At 41.0% G+C, this 24848-nt stretch overlaps 1 protein-coding gene across 5 annotated transcripts in view; it reads right to left on the reverse strand.

Annotated features, from left to right (window-relative positions):
* Positions 1-24848, reverse strand: part of PHACTR1 (phosphatase and actin regulator 1) — a 561485-nt gene that overhangs the window by 511361 nt on the left and 25276 nt on the right. For all 5 annotated transcript variants that reach the window (XM_043590814.1, XM_043590813.1, XM_043590817.1 and 2 more), the window contains one exon: positions 11335-11481. In XM_043590814.1, the coding sequence (XP_043446749.1) occupies positions 11335-11481 (147 nt within the window). The remainder of the gene's footprint in view (positions 1-11334; positions 11482-24848) is intronic.

Here is a 24848-nt window from a genome sequence, read left to right on the forward strand (position 1 = left end):
GTGTTATCTCCGTGTTCGAGGTTGCAAAGATTCAGAGATGGCTTAGCTCGTAAGTAGCAGAGTCCGATTTGGGAATCAGCAAATCTCCAAACCCATCACGGAACACTTATGCCCCTGATTCAGAAATGAGAAGATGCTCCCCCTGACTCTGAAAAGCTAAGATTCCGTGATTTTTGATGTTCACCTGGCCTTCGTGGATGACCTCTCAAACCGAAAAGCTGTGTTCTCTCTCTTTTCTCCCTCCCTCTTTGCCTTCCTCCTTTCTTCCTCCTACATCCCTTTCTCTGCTCTTTTTTTCCCTTCTCACAAAACACCGCCTCCAAGTTCAGGGGACCACCGGGACGTCCAGTAGCTAGTCTTCTCCATGTGGCCATTTCCATGTGACCCTTTGATATTTCAGAGTTGATCCACTCAACGTCAGTCAGAGGATGGGCTGTTTTTAATGTAAGTTTCCTTAACTTTTAGAGTCTGAGGGTGACTTCCTTTCTCATCTTGGGCCTGTCATACTCATTCAGTACTCTAAACAAGGACTGAATAGAGGTGAAATTAGCTAAGAAAACTTGTTCCTTGTCTGAACGTTTATGACTTTGTAGCCATTTGGTCTTAGACGATGTGGTAACTAGAAGGACATCTTCCTTGTTTCCTTTTTCCTTTTCATTCTTTCCTTTTTTTTTTTCTTTTGGGTAATATCTTGGAAGAATAGAACCAAGATGAGGCAATACACAGAAATGTAATGGAGCTTGCTCTCCACTTTGTGTAATGGGTACTCACTATACGCCAAGTACTATCCTAAGGTTTTCACGTTTGTTTTTTTTTTAAGAGAGAGAGAAAGCACGTGAGTGGGGAGAGAGGGGGTCGAAGGGGAGAGACAGAAAGAGAATCTTAAGCAAGCTCGACACAGGACTCCATCCCATCCTTGACGGTGAGATCATGACCTGAGCCGAAATAAGAGTCAGATGCTTAACCGACTGAGCCACCGAGGAGCCCCTAAGTTTTTCACCTTTCATAAAATGATCTGCTCTTCAAAAAAAAAAACTCTCCAAGGTGGTCACCATTATTAATTCCATTTTATAGGTGAGAAACTTAAGAGGTTCAATGTCTTGCTCAAGGTCACACGGCTAGTAAATGACAGAGTGGGGATGTGAACCCAGGAAGTCTAGCTCCAGATATACTCACATAACCACTATCACTACCCTGGAAAAGAGAGGATTCTTCCTCACGGCTCTTCTTCCCACTCTGCAGGGCTGCATTATGACTTCCATGGGTCCCAGTCACTTCTGTCTTCGAAAGCCCCTTTCACCACAAAAAATATTAAAAACTATGTATCTATTATTATGTTGGTAGAGAGACAAATATAAACCAGGCTGGATTATACTCATTTTTTCTTCTGACCTTAAAAGAAATGAAAACATTTTCTTGTGAGCCTCAAAAGGTATTGTGAGCCTACTCTACGTAAGAGCGAAGTTGGCCTTGACTCTGGAGCTTTTCTCTTTCATCTTGATTCATGTTGTGAAGAGAATGAATTTACCACATTCTTTGGGGGAATCAAAAAAGATGGGGATTTCCTTGCAAATATTTTTTCTGAGTTCAGAAATAGTGCCTAGAAAGCAATGAGTTAAGTAATGTTTTTAATTTTTTAACTTTTTTTTTTTCAGTTTACTTATTTATTTTGAGAGAGAGAGAGAGTGTGTGTGTGCATGCCTGTGAGTGGGGGAGGGGCAGAGACAGAAGGAGAGAGAATCTCAAGGCGGCTCCGCACTGTCAGCCCAGAGACTGACCTGGGGCTCAAACTCACAAACCACACTTAAGCGACTGAGCTGTCCAGATGCCCTGAATTAAGTAATGTTTTTTAAACTGTGGGTTGTAAAATCACTTAGATGGGTCATAACCAGCATTTTTATAATTAGACTATGTTTGAAGGGAATGGATGGGAAGGGAAGGAATAGGGTAATGTAGAAAACATCAGAGTTTATTTGCACATATTAAGGGCATTTTGAGGAATATTTTATTCCAATCATAAATATGCATGTGTGTATGTGACGTTAAAGTGCATTTCTTAATGAGTCCTAGCCAAATATATATATATATATATTTAATACTGGGCAGGATGCATTCCTGATTCTCTCTCTTTTTTTTCCCTTAGCCATGATAAGCTTAAAATGTGACTTTATAGCAAAGTTGACTGTATCAGCTTGCTCTCTTGTAAGAAATCGTGGCCATTTAGAATATGGATTTGAGTCATATAAAAGATGATCCAAATTCCATTTCTTCATCTTATTAGCTACATTACCACTGCTAAGTTATTGAACCCCTTTGTGACTTAGTTGCCACATGGATGAAACAAGGATAGTAATAATCATGTAAATCTCATAAGGTCATTATGAGAAATAGATAACCAAGAGTTTACAAAGCCCACGGTACAGTAGATGTTAGCAAACACCCTCTATATGCTGACAACTTAAATATATTTTTTAATGTTTTATTTTATTTTTGAGAGAGAGAGAGCCTGAGTGGAGGAGGGACAAAGAGAGAGGAGGGCAGACGATCTGAAGCAGGCTCCACACTGAGAGCAGCAAGCCCGATGTGGGGTTCAAACTCATGAACTGTGAGATCATGACCTGAGCTGACGTCAGATGCTCAACTCACAGAGCCACCCAGGTGCCCCTTCAATAAATATTTCTGCGCCAGACCTCATTTTTAACCTTAGGCTTATCTAACTGCTCATCTGATACCTCCACTGGGATGTCTAGTAGGCATCTCACGTTTGACATGTCTGCATTTGAATTTCTGACCACTCCCCCATGCCCCCCAAAGGCCCTTTTATCCTTGTGGTCGCTCAGGCCAAACCTTGGAGGGACTCCTTGCTCCTTTCCTTCTCTTAACAACTCACACTGAACCCATCATGAAAGCTTGTTGGCTATCCTTTCAAATACATACAGAATCTGACCTCTTCTCACTGCCGCTTCTCTGCCTCGCTGCTTAGCCACCACCATTTCTCTGGGTTACTGAAATCTTCCAAATCAGCCTCCCTGCCTCCTCATGTCCCGCTACCGTCTGCTCATGCCCAGCAGCCCCAGCAATCCTCTTAAAATCTATCTCAGATCGGGTTATTCCTATTCTTAAATCCCCGCATCGTCCCACACTCCACTAAGAGAGTCAAAGTCCACAGTAGCCCCCAGATCCTGTATACTCTGGTCCCTATTCCCTACAAGTTTCTCCAGCCACACTAGGCTCCTCTCCAGGTCTTGAACACACGAGGAACACTCCAGTTAAAGGGCCTTTGCCCTTGCTGTCCTCCACCCATATTGGTAGTGCTCATTCTCTCACCTACTTTGGAGAACTTTGTTCACATCCCCTCTTCTCAATGTTGCCTATCCTGCAGCCCATCCCTTTCTTTGCCTCTACATGTCTTGTACGCTTAGCTTGCTTCATTTTTGCCTTAACGTCTAAAATATTATACGGTGTGTATAAATATTAGATTGTTTATTGTCCATAACCCACTTTACGAAGTTAAAATTCACAAGGGTTAGATGGGGGTTTTTTTGTTGTGTTTTTGTTTTTGTTTTTTAAGTAGGCTCCACGACGCAGGGCTTGAACTCACGGCCCTGAGATCAAGACCTGAGCTAAGATCAAGAGTCAAATGCTTCCCCAACTGAACCAACTGAGTTTGTTTTGATTACTAATATTTCCCACGTGTCTAAAACATGGCCTAATACATATTTAAGTTCCCAATTAACATTTGTTGAATGAATAAATATTATGACTTCTTCTTACCTTCTTCTACCTCCCCCCTCCCAAAACACAGGGCCCAGATGGAATAAGGAAAATCAAGCATAACACAGCTCTTTCTACACTCTTGATTAAACCATGATTGAGTATTAAACCAACTTGTTATTTGTGTGGTAGAGATCCAGAAATAATGGGCTGTCTATGTCTATAAATGGCAAATAATCACATTGATAAAGTTCAGTATAGTTTCAAAACCAAGATATACATTGAATCCTCATGACTACAATTACAGCCCAAGTATTTACTATTCAAAGATTCTGCTCCTGAATTGTTAGTTTAGGGTACACAAATGAGGCAGAAAAGATCAATAGGAAAACTACAAGCTTTTATACAACACTTGCTTTTATAAATGTTAAATAACTAGTAGTGTGATTATTTCTGTTGTCTTTCGATAGCCTGCGTAGGAAGTCATGCCAATCCATCATCCTTCAATAAGGTCATAAAATTGATTTTGTCTTTTATTTAACTATCCTACGTTATATAAAAGACTTGTAAATTAAAGCAATTAAGATGTCAACATGGCCCACTTTTTTCCCTCCTGAAATCACATCCACTCTATTACCTACTACCAAAGAGGGTGGGGACAGGGATGAAACAAAGGGGGAAAATGCTACAATTCTTCTTGTATCATACGATGAGGAACATGTTGTATCTATTAATAGTTCTTTCAGGGCCTCTTCTGGGTTTTTTTTGACATGATACACTGACTATATGTCTCATTTTTCAACTTATCAAGTCAAGGAGAAAACTAGCTCTATATATTATCTTCAGTTTTCAGTTGTGTTCTAACTCTTGCTTGTACAATAAACAATCATGAATTGAAGTTGCATACGTCAAGGAGTAACTCCATATGTGATATGAAAATATTTTTGCTTCGCATTAAAATACATGATGGGGTGCCTGGGTGGTTCAGTCAGTTAAGTGCCCAACTTCAGCTCAGGTCATGATCTCGTGGTTTGTGAGTTCAAGCTCCACGACGGGCTCTGTGCTGACAGCTCAGAGCCTGGAGCCTGCTTCAGATTCTGTGTCTCTCTCTTTCTCTACCCCTCCCCCTTCTCAAAAATAAATAAACATTGGGGCGCCTGGGTGGTTCAGTCGGTTAAGCATCCGACTTCAGCTCAGGTCATGATCTCTTGGTCCGTGAGATCAAGCCCCGTGTCAGGCTCTGTGCTGACTGCTCAGAGCCTGGAGCCTGTTTCAGATTCTGTGTCTCCCGCTCTCTGACCCTCCCCCGTTCATGCTCTGTCTCAAAAATAAATAAACATTTAAAAAAATGTTTTAAATAAATAAGCATTAAACAAATTAAAAATAAAATAAAAGAACTGTATAAAAATATATTGTTTTGCACCTATTTTAACCAACAGTTTATTTGTTCCTATCAGCACATATGCCTCTGAGAAGGAAAAAAGTTCTCTGTAGGCCATGGCCAGGTTTTACAGTTAGAACCTAGAAGATAGGATTATTCTATCTGTGAATTCCAAAGGCATGTATTTACCTTCCCCGGTAATTTAAAAGGATAAAGGGAAAATATAGATCTTATAACCTATTCATTTTAATTACAAAAGAGAACAGGAAACACTTAAAATGCCAATTGGAAGACTAGATTAATATTTAGTTTTCTCACTTTCCATTTATTGCTCAGATTTCGCCAATACCTTTTTCAATCATACAACAAACATTTACAAAGCATCAACTGTGTTAAAGACTCTAATCTCTGAATATTCAAATTTAAAACATTCTAATTAAGACGGTGTATGTAAATGTACCTCCTAGCACATTATTAACTATTAAGAAGTAATTATTATGATTAATATTAATTCTTTTACTTAATGACTTCCTTTTATTTTTTTAATTTTTAAATATTTTATTTTTTCTTTCTTTATTTATTTTTTTAAAAACGTTTATTTATTTTGGGGACAGAGAGAGACAGAGCATGAACGGGGGAGGGGCAGAGAGAGAGGGAGACACAGAATCGGAAACAGGCTCCAGGCTCTGAGCCATCAGCCCAGAGCCTGACGCCGGGCTCAAACTCACGGACCGCGAGATCGTGACCTGAGCTGAAGTCGGACGCTTAACCGACTGCGCCACCAGGCGCCCCGATTTTTTCTTCATTTTTAATGTTTATTTGTTTATTTTGAGAGAGAGAGATTGAGAGAGAGAGAGAGAGAGAGAGAGAGAGAGAATGCACATGTGAGTGGGGAAGGGGCAGAGAGAAAGAGAGAATCCTAAGCTGGCTCTACACTGTCAGCACAGAGCCCAACGTAGGGCTGAAACCCACAAACCCTGAGATCACGACCTGAGCTGAGATCAAGAGTTGGACACTTAACTGACTGAGCCACGCAGGCACCCTGAGACTTCCTAGATTTTAAAATCGAAATCCGTCATCTAAGGGCCGAGTGAACAAAGCCTAGAAAAATTAAATGTCTTGTGCCTGGTCTTAGAGGCAGAGATGCATTAAAATCAAGTTTTTCTGATATTTTTCATATAAAACACACTTTCATGGTCTTCCATGAAATCTCTCTTTCTCTAAATACAAATACATGTATGTGTATATATATATATATATATATATATATATATATAATTACAGACAAACTAAATAAGTAACATATCAGTTAGTGATAAGAGAATAGTAATGTAATCCTTAGATGTTAAAAAGAATTTAATAATGTCCAGACCAGAGATCCCAAGAAAATTTAACCATGTAACACAGATTTAGTGTTCAAGGTGTCTCAGAAACGTATGGATTGTTGTTGAAACAAAAATATTGTAAGCAGTCAAGTTAAATATTAACACCAAAGGGCTTCCTACTTCTTCATATTGTTAATTATTTACTTTCCCTTACTTTGTTTATATTATTTATATTATTTGGAGTGGTCTTCATCGGTACCATCTGAATGCATTACATAATGAGATTACCAGGTTGGTTAGCTTTAAGAACAGCAAAGGAGGAGGGCAGACCCTCAGAGGGCCCCGTAATAGAGGCTTCTGGTCAACTACACGGCCTTCCAGTTGGATTGTGGCTACTGAATGTGAGAAGCGATCAGTACTTTCAAGGAGATTTGGGGCTTATAAAATAAAAGCCAGACCCATGTGATCTACGTTCACTTTGAAATCAGTAACAAAAAAACATTGTGAGGGAGACACTGGCATTCTTCAGGGAAAGAGTGAAGGAAGATGCTTACCAAGACCTTCGCATTGGTTGAACAATCTCGGTTCAGTGTGACAGTATTCCCGATTTTGCCTAGGGACAGTTCTCATTGCTAAGTGATGATCTCGCATTCTGGGCAGTCACTTCTCAGTATCATAGATTTTCATACTGTAACTAAGAGATAAAGATCTTCCTCCTCAAGAAAGTTAAGAAAGAGATCCCCTGAGACCAAGGTTATACCCTAATCTGGCTGACCCATCCATTCTTACAGGTGGCCAAAACAAGCCAATTGTGACTGCCATTACCCTCTGTGCCTGGAAGAGTGGAGAAGACCAACGGAAATCAGAAATAGCTCTCCTTGGTTTACATCAGAAACAAAAACTAATCTTGAAGTCCCAAGGACGACGGGCATTCTGAAGCTGACCATGCCATTAGCTTAAAATCTACTCCATGCAAAAAGCAATTCCGAAATGTCAACAAAGGTTAAATGTCCTTATGATTAGAGAAGTACTTATTTTTTCTCAAGAGTGGCCCAATATTGGTTTTGGGATTTAAACAATCCTAAATCATCAGCGTGACTAGCTTTCCTGCTTTTGACACGCCTTTAAGAAATTTTAGATGGGCTTAACTTTTTATTTACCACAACATTTCCATTCATTTCAGCGTGTAACTGCCGAGAACTTTTCAGTTTCAGCACCCTCTAGGTAGCAAATACCCTTCTACATACTGTCACTATAAAGATAAATAAAACACACTAGCCTATAGGAAAACATCCTCCAGACAGGCTGCAACTCTTCAGGGCACCCACTTCAATGCAGTGAATGCATGACCTCATAAGGCAGGGTAAGTTCTCACAAGCTAAATGTCAATGATGTTCATTACTAAGTGAGAACACAATTAGAAACACTTGCTACTAATAGTGTGAACATACTCTTCTGTTACACGATGTCCTTATAACACATTTTAATTTCTCAGGGAAAAAAAAAACCTCTTTCAATGTTTTAAATGAGGTCTGATGTGTCTGTGTAAGTTTCAGCAAATACATTGGCTTAATTTTCTCTACCGTCAGCAAATAACCATTATCACAGTTAGCATAATATACTAAGTGCTGAATAGAAGTTAAAAACCAACAAAAGGGTCTCTTTGAGAAGAATGGAAGTCACGGTTCGGAAAATCCCGATTCTATACTCCGTCAGTTTATGCTGAAACTTGGAGTTTGCATCTTCATAAAGTGATGAAAGACCCACATTTTGGTGCTATTCTTTGACTGACTTGGGACTGGTAGGTGAAGGAGTATAGCCTTCACTCAAGCTGTGGAGTTATTTCTGAAATGATATTATTAAGTGCCCTCAGGGACAGGATATAGTTGAAAGGATGCATAAGTATTTAATTAGTATTCAAAATGCCCAGTACACATTATTTGGCAACTATACAGGTTAGCTGAAGGGAGTTGGTGCCCAAAATGATTTCGTGATATCCAAATAAAATGAACATATGTATATTTATTCCATGAAGCATTACTAAACCTCTAAAATATTAAACATGTACTTCTATATAATGAGTGGGTGTGAGAAAGCAAATATTAAACATAAATGGTTTAAACCAAGAAAGGATTTCTCTGGAAAGAATAAACACTAAGTGACTGGGGGGTAGAAGAAGAGTGGGAATAAAGGGCAAACGAAATCCTCCTTGCTTAATTGTTTATAAATTGTTACGAGACAAAGTTCTCTCTATGCCCAAATTATGTAATTTACCCGAAGTGTGCAGGCTCCTCTGTTCAGCAACGCTGATAACGACACTAATAGTTTAATTACAACTTGCTGCTCAAGGAGATAAACAAGGCTGTTTGCTTTTTAAACCAGGGGTTACAATTACTTTTAAACGCGGGGGAAAGGCACATCTGTGAGTAGATCTTACTATGTCAGGAAAGCAACCAGAAACCAGCTGGAAAATAAACAAAGCGCCAGGAGTGAACAGCCTGTGCAAAATTAGAGCAGAACTGCCTGATTTGAGCAGTGGAGCAGTAGGCGTGAGGCGTAGTAAACAGGCGGCAAACGTAGGTGGGCAGGGATAGAAAAGTTTTTGGTGACTAGATCTCCTGAGTTTTCCCTGGGATTCCATCACCGGGAGGGACTGGGCACCCCTCCCTCCACTGTCTTGTTTATAGTCACATCTCTGTCACACAGTCCTTCGTTTCAGCACCACCGAGGAAGGACAGCTCCCCTATCTGCAGAACACCGTCCACTGCGACTGCTCTCCCTTCTCTACCAACATCCTCTGGATACACTTTCTCTTTCTTGCTGGTGTCTCTCTTGATTTTGCTTTTAGGGAGATGCTAAGGGGCATACAGAAGAGACTGGGACCTTGTTGGGCTTGTTTATTTCCAGAGAAAAGACAGACAAGTCTTGTCTGAAAAGTCCAATCTTTTAACTGGCCTCCAGAGAAATTTAACCAGAATAAAAGATGGCAAGTCACTGGGTTTAATCTGGTGGCGAAATGGCTCAACTCTCTCAGTAGTAGCTGAAACTTGAAGCCTTCTTTTAGTGTTTTATTTTATCGTTTGGTTGTTAAAAGTAAAACAAGGTAAATAACCTTTACTAACTGCCGCTCTAGCCCTTTCCTCTCCTGTGCTGAGACAAAGACACTCAGGGAATGTACCAGAGTTTGGTAGCAAAGGGGTCAGTGGTACAATTTCTGAAATCACTCAGCAAGAAAACAATCTCAGTCATAAAAGAAACTCTTCTCTGTCCTTCTGAAGACCCCTCACAACCATATCCTGAATCCTGAATCAAGGATTAACAGTTCCAAAGTGAGACCACAGGCTACACAGCATGCCACAAAAATTGCCAAAGCTTCTCCCAATAAAGTCCTCATTTCCCCAGCACTAAATCCAGAGGAAAACATTTTAGGAGTGACAAGAAAACATATGATTAAAAACCCAAATCACCAAGACAGGAAAATGTAACACTCCAACCAAGTTGGCTGCTCTGATCCTTTCAGTTACCCTTCTAGTCATGACGATATGGTTCCTTAGCCAACACATCTTGTTTCTCTATTCAGAGTTTTTTCTCTTTTGTCCAAACTTCTCAATAGTGTATAAAATACTCATCATGTGAAGGTTCTCTTTGCTCCAACACATGCACACAACATACTTTCATTCAGTTCCATTTTCAAGGAGTTAGTTTCCTAAAGAAAAAGGTATTATCTGGTTTTTAAACTTATTTCGAGGGATAGTGTTCAGGAAAATTCCCTCACTCTTTTTGCAACGGATTTGCTAGAACACTGAGGGACTCTAAAAACGAAGAGACACAGCTGGGGTGGTGGCTTAGGAGTCATTCAGAAAAGGCAGCACTATGAAGTTATTGTTGAACAACTTCTTCTTCCCGATGATGGTGACCATCTGCTACTAACAGGGGTGATGTCTGCCTATGAATCCGGAGAAGCAGCAGCAGTGGGGACAGCTGACACTGGGCGCTTCTCATCAAGTAAGCCTGAGAGGTCTCTCAACTGAAGCATGTTGACTCTCTGGATCCCTCAGTCCTCTCTATTGCCCCTTCCTTTCTTCTTCCCTCCCTCCCTTCCTCTCCCTCTTTCTTCTTTTCCCCCTCCCTCCCATGACCCCTTCCTCCCTCCCTCTTTACCCTCCTCCCTCCCTCCTCTCTCCCTCCTCTACCTCAGTTGCCCTTTTCACTTAATTCCATCTGGGCCACTTTGAGCACCAGTACCAGTGACAGAATCAGATCACCTAACATGTATCCAACAGACAATGTTATTATTATTATTATTATCATCCTTCGGGTTGCTCTCCAACTGCTAGGTGGGAAGATAAGGTCCCGGTTGGTAGCTGTCAACCCCACACCCTCTCACCCCTCCAACACCGCAGCAGTGGCATCAGCCCAGCAAAATCACCAGCCCGAATGTCACCAACAAGTTCCACCCTGTAGGAGCCCTGCCAGCACACCTCCCTGGCAGAGCCTTGCCAGACCCTCCGCCCACAGCCAGTGCACTCGCAGCCCGATCCAGCTCTGGGTTATTCCTATGATCATTGTTATCACTGACAACACTTTCTTCTCCTTATGGAAAGGGGAAGCCCGCGTGTGACTCCAGGGCGGATGTAGAGCTCCACGCACTACCCTCCCCCACCTCTGCAACACACGCGCGCGCGCGCGCACACACACACACACACACACACACACACCCCTCCGCACACCGGCGACACAAAGAGCGAGTGAGCGAGCCCGGCGTCCGGCTGGGTAGGGAGGGGGGCGGGAGGGAGGACCCCGCCGGGAGGGGGACACCCCAGGAGGGGCAGGGGGCTGAGCCAGCCGGCGTGGAGGGAAGGGAGGCGAGGAAGCGGGGTGGGGGAGAGATCGAGGCGAGAGGGTCGTCCCTACCTGCCCCTAGGTTGAAGGAGATCCTGGCTTCGGCGAGGTACGGCGTGTCGCTCTTGGAGCGGACTCTTCTGATGGGCCGCCGGTCTATATCATCCTCCGAAGATGCCGCCATTAATGTGGGAGGCAGGAGCAGGGTCGCCCGGCGAGCTGAGAGGGAGAAGGAGACGGAGAGAGAGAGGGAGAGAGAGGCGGAAAAGGGGAGGAGGGGAAAGGAAGAGGCTCACGCACGGGGAGGGGGAGGGGAGAGGGGGAGGGGAGAGGAAGGGAACGGGACGGGGAGGGAGGGGGGAAAGAGGGGAAAGAGGAAAAAAAAGAGGGAGAGAGAAAGAAAGAGAGCAAAGGAGAGAAAAGGGTGAAGGGAGAAAAAGAAAATCCGTTAAGGATTCGTGGACTGGAGCAGAGATCAGGCTGTCTATCCCTGGCTTGCGCCCAGGGCTCCCCTAACTCCTCTTGCAGCCACAGGGCCAATGGGTCAGTGTTCCCGGACTGACACCCCCGCCTCTGCCCGCAGCCCCGGTTCTCAGCTGTTGGCACAGACAGGCCGATGCGAAAGGGAAGGCTCCAAAGCAAAGATGCCCAGTCAGCACTGTGCCCTCTCCCGCCAAACGCACTTACTCTGCTCTTCAAGTGCACGCTAGGGTCTCCTTAACCCACAGCGTTCTCTAGACTGAGGATGCCTGGCCAGACACACCAACTTCGGCTTTCCTTGTGTGGATGGAATTACTACCGTTGGGGTGCAAGCCTGGGGGGGGGGTCATGGAGGAGGGCACTGCCCCCAGGGCACCCCTCTGCTCCCCTTTCCCAACCCAGAGCTCAAATAAAGATGCAACCTGGTCTGCAATCCTCAGAAGCTTTCTCACCAGCCCCATTGAACCCTAGATGCGGAGGGAAACGAAAAGTCTGTACAAGTTTGGGAGCACTTTGGCAGTAAAGTTTCCAGAGTTGGGACTTTGAATGTAGACCAGGCATACCCACCCAGAATTGAGGGACCCTCTTTGACAGCCACTAACTTCTAGGACGTGCTTGTGTCCACGTAAGTACCTATTCATTTTAACCTTCAACACTCTCTTCATGTGGTGACTTAGAGGACAAAGAGTCACAGTCTCTGTAACCCAGTGCCATTGTTTTTGAAGGAGAGGTAAAGATCAAGGACAGACTACATTTCTTTGAAAGTTTGCACTGCAAACTTCCCACGTTACCCAGCACGGAAGGAAGTAGAAAGGTTTCTGGAGTGTGACTGAAAGTGGTCTGATGCTCCTGCTGAATCTATTGATGGGCTATACCCTTTGATGTCTGCCTCTCTACAGCCTCGGTCACTTGGTCTTTTTTGTGGCCCGATGTTGCCACTCATCTTTCTAGCAAGAGCTCACCTGGAGTACACAGATAAATGCTGCCTTGATTCTCTCCTGGCTACAAAGGAAATCTCAATGTCAAGTCATACCCTTCAATCTCAGAGGAGGAAACGCTGCCCCATCTCTGCAAGACTTCCCTCTGCACTTCAGGGGTCAGTGGGAACTCTCATGAACTCTCATCTCCTGCTCTTACGCTCTGGAATCTTCAGTCTGTCCGCACGGGTTTTTGACTTCCCATATGGAGAATAACTCTTCACCTTGGGAAAAATACATCTGCCCTTGGCCTCACTGCTTCCTGAATCCCTACCACACTATTTCCTTCCCCTTCTGCTTCACCCTCCCATGGAACTTTTGCCCCACAGGCTCCATTTCTTCACCCTCAACCCCCTCTGTCATCCCCACTGCTGGTTCCTATCCCCCCTCCCACACAAGCAATGCTATTTTAAAGGTCATCGTGTCCTTCTAACAGTTAAATCCATTTCTGTCTTGCCTTCTCTGAAGCGTGTAGTAAACTATTCTTTTGAACCAGTCTCCTCCATTGGCTTTCAGTACCAGGCTTCCTCCTGAATCGCTCAATTTCTGATTGTTCGCCAAGTATCTGCAATGTTAATTTGAAATTGCTTATCCCGGCATTCAAGGCCGTTCACAACCTGACTCTAATATGTTTTTCCAAACTTGTCTCCCATTGTTCATTCCAGTCTGCCCAGATTTCTCCCAGCGAGTCTGGCTCATTTCTGCATTTCTGTCTTGGCTTGGGCCACACACCACAAATTTCTTCCCTGTAAACTTCGCATGTTCTCCCTCAGGAATGTCAGATAACTGGCCCACTAGCCTTTGGCATAGGACATAGTAAATGCTAAATTGATTTTTTTTTTAATAAAAGAAAGGAGGAGAGGAAGAAAGGGAGAGAGGAAGGAGAGAAGAGAAAGAAGGAGTCGTTACATGAGTGATGAGTAGCTGAATTTGGGAATCAAATCCTTGTCTGCCCGATTTTTAAATCCTGTGCCCTTAACCAGTATATCGATTTGCTAAGTACATACATTTGGTTGACTAGCCACATTTAAAATTCACTTTTCTATGACATTTGCCTAATTATTATGGCCCGCTTATCTCTGTTAAACATAGATTCAAAATGGATACTTCCTCTCTCAGGAGACACAACCAGGGTATTTGGCTCATCAAATGAACCATGAAGGTGAGTGCTTTTCAATGGCTAGACAGGCTGCAAACCAATATTATGATTGTGACATTTAGGTTCAGGCTCTTAAGGAAGTGGAAACATAAGGAAATAAATGCCAACAATTCTGAACACTGTGTAAACTCTACCTCTCTTGAATGAAGGCAGTGCCACTAATTGTTCAAAATATTTGGGATTCTCCATCCCCTTATATTTTCATTCATCAGCCGTGTTTTTGAAAAAAAAAAAAAACCTGGGGTGCCTGGGTGGCTTAGTCGGTTGAGCGTTGGACTCTTGATTTCGGCTCAAGTCATGATCTCATGGTCGTGAGATCACGCCCTGTGTCGGACTTCATGCCTGGGTATGGAGCCTGCTTGGGATTCTCTCTCTTCCTCTCTCTCTCTCTCTCTCTCTCTCTCTGCCCTTTCCCTGCTCTCTCTCTCTCTCAAAATAAATAAATAAACATTAAAAAATTATGGGGCGCCTGGGTGGCTCAGTCAGTTGAGCGTCCGACTTCAGCTCAGGTCACGATCTCGCGGTCTGTGAGTTCGAGCCCCGCGCCGGGCTCTGGGCTGATGGCTCAGAGCCTGGAGCCTGCTTCTGATTCTGTGTCTCCCTCTCTCTCTGCCCCTCCCCTGTTCATGCTTTGTCTCTCTCTGTCTCAAAAATAATAAACATTAAAAAATTTTTTTTAAATATTAAAAAAAAAACAATAAAGCCATTTGCAGAAATACCTAGCCTTAGCTTTCCCTGTGTTTCTTTGATTTTACATTTAATGTTTCTTAATATAGAAAGTACATCTTTGGATTACTATATCTTCTTCTTTTGACATTTTAGGAGATTAAGAGCTTAACATTGCTACTACTTGAGGTATACCTTTCTTTAAAGGAGTCTAAGTGTACTTTCATAAGGTTTTATTATGGTCATTTTATGATTGAAATAATTCTCGCTAGACCTACTTTTGATAAAAATGACATAAAAATACTACGTCTACCTACCTGTTCTTGAATTATTTTATCATATTTTTAAATTTTTTTAATGTTTATTTATTTTTGAGAGGCAGTGAGAGACAGAGTGTGAGTGGGGGAGGGGCAGAGAGAGGAGACACAGCATCTGAAGCAGGCTCCAGGCTCCCCGCTGTCAGCACAGAGCCCCAGGATGGTCTCAAACCCACAAACAGCGTGATCATGACCTGAGCCAAAGTCAGGCCCTTAACCGACCGAGCCACCCAGACATCCCTTTTAGCATAGTTTTATCTTCCAGTTTCGGACTTCCCCAGTGTACTGTCCCCTCTCTCTCGCCTAGGTTTTCCCACTCTCTGTTCACGTCGCCTCTTTTCGCACCTCTTTCGTGCAATTCGCTTACAAAATCAATTCCATTTCACGGATCTCCCTCTTATCCGGTCTGAGGACTCGCTTTCGTGGGTTTGTCCCTTCTTGCTTCTCTGGGATTCCTTTCATAGACATGATCTCTTCTCATAAACTACCTGAGTGACATAAGGGAGGAAGCACTGTGGTGGGGATCCGGGATGCTGGGTTCTGTGCATCTCACCAGACAACACTGGACATCTCTCACTCTACCAAAATGGATCTCAGTCACTTCAGCTTGAAAAATACCAGAGTCAGATAACGTGATCTTAAGGCCCTGCCTGGCTCTAATACTCTAGGATATTTGCAGCTATTTTTGTATCTCCTTTCCATAAATATCCATGGCATATTTTACCTCTGGATCTCAGAAAATACGTTGTCCCTTTGATTTGCAACTAATCATATTTAGGAAACCACATGGTATCCATGTTTGTCTCAAGTGATTTCATATGATTCAAGTCTATTTTCTACACCTGTGCATCCTTTAGAATCTGGGTTTTTTCCTCATAGTGTTTCCATCATGTGGCAACACCCATATGACTGATTGCGTGTGCACATGTGGGGGTTTGGGTGTGTATTCAGAAAGAACTGAATTCAACTGTGATCTCAAGAACTTTTGAATATATATATTTTTTTAAATTTTTTTTAACGTTTATTTATTTTTGAGACAGAGAGAGACAGAGCATGAACGGGGGAGGGTCAGAGAGAGGGAGACACAGAATCCAAAACAGGCTCCAGGCTCTGAGCTGTCAGCACAGGGCCCGACGCGGGGCTCGAACTCACGGACCGCGAGATCATGACCTGAGCCGAAGTCGGCCACCCAACCGACTGAGCCACCCAGGCACCCCAAGAACTTTTGAATATATTTTTAAAAAGCTTGCTTCTTTTCGAGTAGACTCCTGACCCAGGATGAGGGTCTTTTTCTTTTCTAAAACCAGCCAACATTTTAACACTGAAGACCCTTCCGTGCATGTGGTATCCACCGTGAGAAACAGAAAAAGAGAAACAATTTGGTGGTCAGAAAAGTAGTATTTTGTGTATCCTTCACTGGCATGGAAGAGGATAAAAGTGGGAAGAGAAGGGAGAACGAAAGAGCAATATTCCATCCTAATCAAGAAAACTCTTTAGGTGAGTGAAGCTTTAAAAATATTACTCAAAGTGTGTTTCTAGGACACCCCTACATCGATATCACCTAGAATACTTGTTACAGTGTAGATTTTCCAGGCCCCAACCTGGACCTACTGAATTTTGAGGGGATGAGAACTCGTTCCTTAGATTTTCAAAAGGCTCCTAACTAAGTCCATTCTTACCACTTGTATTCACAATAATACCGGAGGTCTTGGTCAATGCAGTGAGTGAAGTCAAAGGAAAGAAATTAAAAAGATATAATGATTGGAAAACAAGAATAAACTGGTGATTAGTTGAATATGTTGGGATTGTGTACACATAGAAACCATAAGAATCCAGGCTCTTAGAAATAATGCCTGCATTTGACAACATTAGTGATACGATGGCAGTATAAAACACCAATTTTGTTTCAACATACTGGCAAAATCAGAAAATGGAATTTAAAAAGAACTATTTACAATAGTGTCAAAACCATCAAATGCTTATGAATAAATCTCACAAAAGATGAGCAGCATCTCTACACGAAAAACTACAAAACATTCCTGGAAGAAATTAATCAGACCCAAATAAATGAGGAATGGTATGACTAAACCATTCTCATGCTCATGAATTAAAAGACATGCTATGTAAAAGCATTGGTCTCTTCAAACCGATCTATAGATTCAATGACATTCCAGTTCAAATCCATTTTTTTTTCATTGACAAGCTGATTCTAAAATTTATATGAAAATGCAAAGGGATGAGACTAGTCTTATCATGACAAAGAAAATAGCTGTGGAGGATTTGCCGTAGAAGATATCAAGACTTATTATAAAGATATAGAATTCAAAAACAAAATAAGATAATTAGACAAATGGAAGAGAACAGAGAATTTTAAAATGGACCCAGAGATAAACAGTTGCCTGATTATGACAAGAGCCCCACTGCAGTATTATAGGGTAAAGATGGATTTTTCAATACATAGTGCTTGAACACTTGGATATTCACATGGTGGAAGAAAACAAACCTTGATCCCTATCTCACACCATACAAATTCAATTTCAAGTGGATCATGGACCTAAATGTGAAAGGTAAACAACAAAGTGTCTAGAAGAAAATTTTTTCATAGAATATTTTATGACTTCAGCAAAGATTTTTAAATAGGACATGAAAAGCACTAACCATAAAAGAACAAACAGGCATGTTGACGCTATTAAAACTAAGAAATTTTGGGGGTGCCTGGGTGGCTCAGTCGGTTAAGCATCTGACTTCAGCTCAGGTCACGATCTCAGGGACCGTGAGTTCGAGCCCCACGTAGGGCTCTGGGCTGATGGCTCAGAGCCTGGAGCCTGCTTCCGGTTCTGTGTCTCCCTCTCTCTCTGCCCCTCCCCCGTTCATGCTCTGTCTCTCTCTGTCTCAAAAATAAATAAACGTTACAAAAATTTTTTTTAAAAATTAAGAAATTTTGTTCATCACAAGATACAATTAAGAATACAGCATACCAAAAGATGTGGGATATGCAGCGAAAACAGTGCTGATAGGGGAATTTAGAGCACTAAATATTTACATTAGAGAAGAGGAAAAGTCTCAAGTCAATAATCCTACCTTAAGAACTTAGAAAAAGAAGAGGAAAGTAAATCTAAAGTGAGTAGAAGAGCTAATAAAGATAAGAGCATAAGTCACTGAAATTGAAAACATGAAAACAATAAAAAAGTAAATGAAACAAAAAGCTAATTCTTCAAAAAAAATTGATAAAATTGATTAACTTCTAGCAAGCCTAACGGTGATAAAAATAGAGAAGATACAAATTACTATTATCAGAAATCAAACTGGGGTAATCATTATAGATCCTATATCTATTAAAAGGATAATAAGAGAATACTACAAACACGTGTATGCACACATATTCAATAGCTTAGCACAAATAAACTACATGCATTCTTCTTAATTAAAGAAAAGACAGAGGTGCCTGGCTGACTCACTCGGTGGAGCATGCAACTCTTGACTTTGGGGTTGTGAGTTCAAACCCTACATTGAGTGTGGAGATTACCTGAAAAATAAAATCTTTAAAAAAATAAAGAAAAGACATCAGTAGGAGAGTGGAAAGGCAAGCCACAGACTGGGAGAAGATATTTTCAGTTTTATATACAACAAAGGACTAGTAACCAGAATATATAAAGAACTTCTAAAACAAGAATGAAAAGACAGACAATTCAATATCTTTAAAAAAAAATGGACAAGAGACTTGAATAGACCCTTCACCCACAAGAAAATCCAAATGGCCAGTAAGCATAAGAAAAAATGCTCAGAATCATTACTTAGAGGTAAATTCAAATAGAAACCTCAATGAGATATCATTACACATCCACCAATTTGGGTAAAACTTAAAAGTCATCCAATGCCAAATTGGTGAGGATGTGGAAGAATTAGAGCTCTCATGAAAGCTGGTGGGAATGTGAACTTGTAAAACCACTCTGGAAAGCTGTTTACACACACAGTATACATAAACATATACTCAAATATGCACACAAATACTCTATGACCCAAACAAGCAGGTCCATATCAGATGTATTCATAATGACCCGAAACTGAAAACACCCAAATGGCCATCAACAGAAAAATGTACAAAACTGTGTGGAGTATCTTCATTACAATGTTATACATTATGGAAATGAAGAAAGAACAAACTATCAATCTAGAAGCAACAAGATAGATGAATCTCATAGGCATAATGTTGAACAAAAGAAGCCAGACCTAAAAAAGTATATGTTGTACGAATACGTATGTATTCCATTTATGTGAAGTTTGAAAAAAAAAAAAAAGAAAGAAAGCGAATATACAGTAATAGGAGGTTAATTAAAAAGATAATTCTTGGAGGCACAAAGGAACATTTTGGGATGTAGGCAAGAGTCTATATCTTGATTTGAGTGGTGATTATATCTTTTAGAAAAGGTAATTACTTTTGTAAAAGTTCATCAAATTATACATTTCATATTTGTGCATATTACTATATATATTATATACCAGTAAAAATAAATCTTTGAAAGCTTTCAGCTTACAAAATTATGCTTGCTTTAGTAAAAATTTACTATACGTTTAGAAATAAAACTTACACATTATTATATAAACAAATATATCCTGGAGAATATGATAGAATGTGGAGTAGTGTAGTTATTTGGCACCAACTATTATCAATTTAAAAATAAATGCACGAGCTCTTTTTGAAAGTTAAAATGCTTCCAGCTTATTAATACGCACAAATAAATGTGATAATCCTTGCCTTTGAGTACCAAATATTTACAAAACCACACTATTATGACAATTAATTTTGATCTGATTAATTAAAATAGGTTCCTAATGACTTGGGCCATCTTTGTGAAGATCAACATTCCACTACCCCCCAATTCCGTAGGGTTTTTTTTTTCCTGTCTCAGTCTTAGTTTTGGGATATCATCATATCTATCTTTTACAACCATGATCTCTTTAAGTATTCTGTCCCCAGCCTTCTGTGCTGCATTAAACACAACAACAAATAGCTAGATTGAAAATGCAGATGAGGAACAATGAAAGAATGATGAAAGTAGGCTTCTTGTTATGCCGGAAACAAGGCAGCGTTCCCCCAAATTAAGGGGTATGTCATAAGAACACAGAAGCCAGCCTGAAAGGAGTTGCCCTGGTCAAATCTGGAATGATTGGAGCACAAAAAATACTTAAGTCTACTAATGAATGATACATTGTTAATAACGGGTATTCATGAGTCCTACTAGTAAATATGTAAGTGGATAAAACTGATACGAATTGGGTAAATAACCAAACAAGTTAATTCAGGAAAGGGGAGGGCTCTTGCTTCCAGTAGAATGCAGAGAGCTAATGCATCAATGTGGAAAAAGTGGAAAAGTTACAAAATCATCATTTTGCAGCCATTGTAATAAAGATCAAGCAAGGACCGGTAACGCTAAGTCTCGGTGGAAATTTTGACGATGAGCAGGATATTTTCATGATCTGAAAGTTTCTCCCCACAGACTTACTAGTTCCTAGGGAGAAATGGGAAACCACCCTGACTGGGCAATCAAAGTTACCATCACCAATGGGAGACAGATAGACACTGAGTAGAGAACATACAATTACCCTTGGAGTGTTCTGCCTAGAATGCATCACGTGAGTAGAAGAATGAGGAAGTATCAGAAACCTCAAAAGTAGGAAGTGTTTATTAAAACGTGGACAGGGGAACTGTATTTTTTAAAAATACTGATGTTCTAAAAGGCAAATTAAGGCTTTGAAAATTTCCAGATAAAAGGAGGTGAAAGATATCTGACCCTAGACTGGAATCTGTACTGGAGTTAGATCTTAGACTGAACTGACTCTAGACTATACTTGTCTTGCAGAGGAGAAGTGCTGTAAAGGACATTCTGGGATCAACTGAGAAAATTGAAATTCAAAGAGCAGATTAAAGTATCAATGTTAAAGAGGTCAAAGACCTGTATTCTGAAAACTGTAAAACACTGATAAAAGAAATTGAAGATGACACAAATGGAAAGACATTCTATGCTCATTGATCGGAAGAACAAATATCGTTAAAATGTCTATACTACCCAAAGCGATCTCTTCATTCAGTGTAATCCCTATCAAAATACCAACAGCATTTTTCACAGAGCCAGAACAATCCTAAAATTTGTATGGAACTGTAAAATACCCCAAATAGCCAAAGCAACCTTGAACAAGAAAAGCAAAGCCAGCGGCATCACAATTCTAGACTTCAAGTTATATTACAAAGCTGTAGTGATCAAAACAGTATGGTACTGGCACACAAATAGACACACAGATCAATAGAACAGAATAGAAAACCCAGAAGAGAACCCACAAGTATATGGTCAATTAATCTTTGACAAAGCTGGAATGGCTATCCAATGGGGAAAAGATAGTCTCTTCAACAAAAGGTGTTGGGAAAACTGGACAGCCACATGCCAAAGAATGAAACTGGATCACTTTCTTACAGTCTACACAAAAATAAATTCAAAATGGATTAAAGATCTGAATGTGAAGAAAAAAAAAAAAAAAGATCGAAATGTGAGACCTGTATCCATCAAAATCCTAGAGGAGAACACAAGCAGTAGTAACCTCTTGACATCGGCCATAGCAGCTTCTTTCTAGATTTGTCTCTTGAGGCAAGGGAAACAAAAGCAAAACCCAACTACTGGGACTTCATCAAAATAAAAATCTTTTGCACAGTGAAGGAAACAATTGACAAAACGAAAAGGCAACCTACAGGCTGGGAGAAGATATTTGCAAATGACATGTCTGATAAAGGTTAGTATCCAAAATATATAAACAATTTATGAAACTCACCACCCAAAAAGTGAATAATCCAATTAAAACATGAAGAAATATTTTTCCAAGAAGACACACACATGGCCAACAGACACATGAAAAGATGCTCAACATCACCGATCATCAGGGCAATACAAATCAAAACAACGAGATATTGCCTCGACCTCACACCTGTCAAAATGCTAAGTCTAAAGGGGGATATTTTGTTGTCTAAAACCAACAACACAAGAAACAACAGGGGCGGACAAGGATGCAGAGAAAAGGGAACCCTCGCGCACTGGTGGTAAAAACGCAAACTGGTGCAGCCACTCCGGAAAACAGTATGGAGGTTCCTAAAAAGCTAAAAATATGCTACCCTATGATCCAGCAATTGCACTACTAGGTATTTACCCAAAGAATGCAAAAATACTAATTCAAAGGAACACATGTATCCCAATGTTTATAGCAGCATTATCTACAATAGCCAAATTATGGAAACAGCCCAAGTGTCCATCGACTAATGAGTGGATAAGGAAGATGTGGTGTATATACGTAGACACTGAGTGGAGAACATACAATTACCCTTGGAGTGTTCCCGCCTAGAATGCATCACCCGAGTGGAACAACAAGGATGTATCAGAAACCTCAAAAGTAGGAAGCGTTTACTAAAAAGGGGACGGGGAAACTGCATTTTTAAAAAATACTGCTGTTCTAAAAGGCAAATTAAGGCTTTGAAAACTTCCAGATAAAAGGAGGTGAAAGATATCTGACCCTAGACTGGAATCTGTACAATATACAACAGAATGTTCTTCAGCCATAAAAAGGAATGAAATCTTGCCATTTGCAATGACATGGGTGGGGCTAGAGTGTATAACGCTAAGTGGAGTAAGTCAGCCAGAGAAAGACAAATACCATATGATTTCACTTACATGTAGATTTAAGAAACAAAACAAATGACCAAAGGGGGAGGGCAAGAAAGAAAGGCAAACCAAGAAAGAGACTCTTAGCTATAGAGAACAAACTGATGGTTACCAGAGGGGAGATGGGTGAGGGGATGGGTTAAAAAGTAGGTGGCGGGGATTAAAGCGTGTATTTGCCGAGGGGCGCCTGGGTGGCTCAGTCAGTTAAGCGTCTGCTTTTGGCTCAGGTCATGGTCTTGTGGTTTGCGGGTTCGAGACCAGCATGGGGCTCTCTGCTGTCAGTGCAGAGCCTGCTTCGAATCCTCTGTCTCCTTCTCTCTTTGTCCCTCCCCCACTTGCTGTCTCCCTCCCTCTCTCTCTCTCTCTCTCAAAAAACAAATAGACATTAAAGAGTGTACTTGCTGAGATGAGCACCAGGTACTGTATGGAAGTGTTGAATCACTATATTATACACCTGAAACTAATATTACATTGTATGTTAACTAACTGGAATTTGAATAAAAACTTTAGAAAATATATATTTAGTATAAATGTTCAATTGATTCCAGTTGACAGCTATGCCGTGGTTATGGAACAGGCTATCCTATTCTTATTCTCAGGAAATGAACAGTTAAGTATTAGGAATAAAGGGCTAGGATGGTTTAGAAAAAAATATTTTGTGTATATATATATATATACACACACACACAAAATCAAATGCACACACACACTTGCATGTATATATTCTCTTTTCCTTCCTCTCTTGTCTCTGTCTGTCTCTATTCCTCTCTCTAAATACGCACTTTTACATTCCTCTCTGGATAGAACAATCAATCATGCTAGTAAAAGCATGTCTATTTCTTATTATTTAAGAGAGTTTCCAAGGACTAGAGATGATGCCCCATCCTTACTTCCAACCTTTCTGAAAAATTGTCATTGTCAGTTGTTCTCACAGGCTGTGGATAAATACGGTATTGATCTTAAGGGTAATCTGTCCTATATTTAAGCTAGAGGTCTTTGAATTTTTGTTCAAAAATTTAAAATTGGGGGGCCTGGGTGGCTCAGTCGGTTAAGCGTCTGACTCTTGATGTCGACTCAGGTCACGATCTCACAGTTTGTGAGATCGAGACCCGCGACCGGCTCTGTGCTGACAGTGCCTGCTGGGGGATTCTCCCTCTCCCTCTCTCTCTGCCCCTGCCCCCCCCCCAACAATAAATAAATAAACATTCAAAAAAATAAGAAAAAATTGATTGCTAGAGGAGTCAAGCAGATTAAGAATCTGGGCTGTAGAGATGAGGTATATATGTCACTATTTTGCGTATTTAATATGAGTTAAAAATATAAGAACTTTCACACCTCACAATTAAAATGCGCATGATATCACCCACCGATTGCAGTGATGTTATTCAAAATCACTCATGTGGAAAATACGACATGTAACTGATGAGGATCAAAGCAACTAACTGAAATATCAAACCCCCAAGGTTGCATTGGTTAACATAGACCTTAAATAGGGTTTGACAAAAATACACCGAAAAGACTTTGGGGCTTTTTATTATAACTAGATTTAGTAAGTAGCTGCTGAGACATTTGTTCTTTTCTATAAATATGCATACTTTGCTAGAAAACCAAGAGTCTGTGGAACTGTTATCGATACATCTTAGCTCTCTCTGCTTCACTCTGCCATTACATCAGCCGTCCGCTCCACAAAGTTCTGATATGAAGCCTCTTTTTTCTTTCTGGCTAATTTTGTGGGGCCAGAAAGGTGAGGGCATGGCCGCCTTGTTTTTATAATCGCTGCCCAGCTTTCTAGCCCCATAATGTTTACTGGCCCGAATTCAGTTCTATCAGGCAGCACGACTTTGGAGATACACCACTCCCCTCCTAGTGTATGTGACTAGAACTGTAGAATCTTCCGCAGCTTGTGCCGTCAGGCTCCAAAGGTGGTGACTTCGAAAGAAATGGTTCCATGCCTGGGCATTCAGGCCAGCACTGGTTCCTATAATGATATGGGTCTAACATGGACTTTGTCCTGACTTTTCTTTTAGGGCTTTATGATCTAGCTTTCCTTGAATTAATACCTGGACAAAGATGGACGTAAGGTGATTTAATAGCTACCTTAACACTGGCACAGTGGCTGCTTCTCCAGAGGGACCACGTTTTGGCTTTTGCAAAATTGTAGCTAATTTTACAACCACTTGAGGCTTTGAGAGGTATTAGCAAAATCTGTCCAAGTATAGGAGCCATGTTTTTGACTTCTCTTGATATTTTTCTCCTCCCACAAAAAGTTGTGCGTGTTGTGGTA

The sequence above is a fragment of the Prionailurus bengalensis genome, chromosome B2 (genome assembly GCF_016509475.1).
Source record: "Prionailurus bengalensis isolate Pbe53 chromosome B2, Fcat_Pben_1.1_paternal_pri, whole genome shotgun sequence".
Lineage (NCBI taxonomy): Eukaryota > Metazoa > Chordata > Mammalia > Carnivora > Felidae > Prionailurus > Prionailurus bengalensis.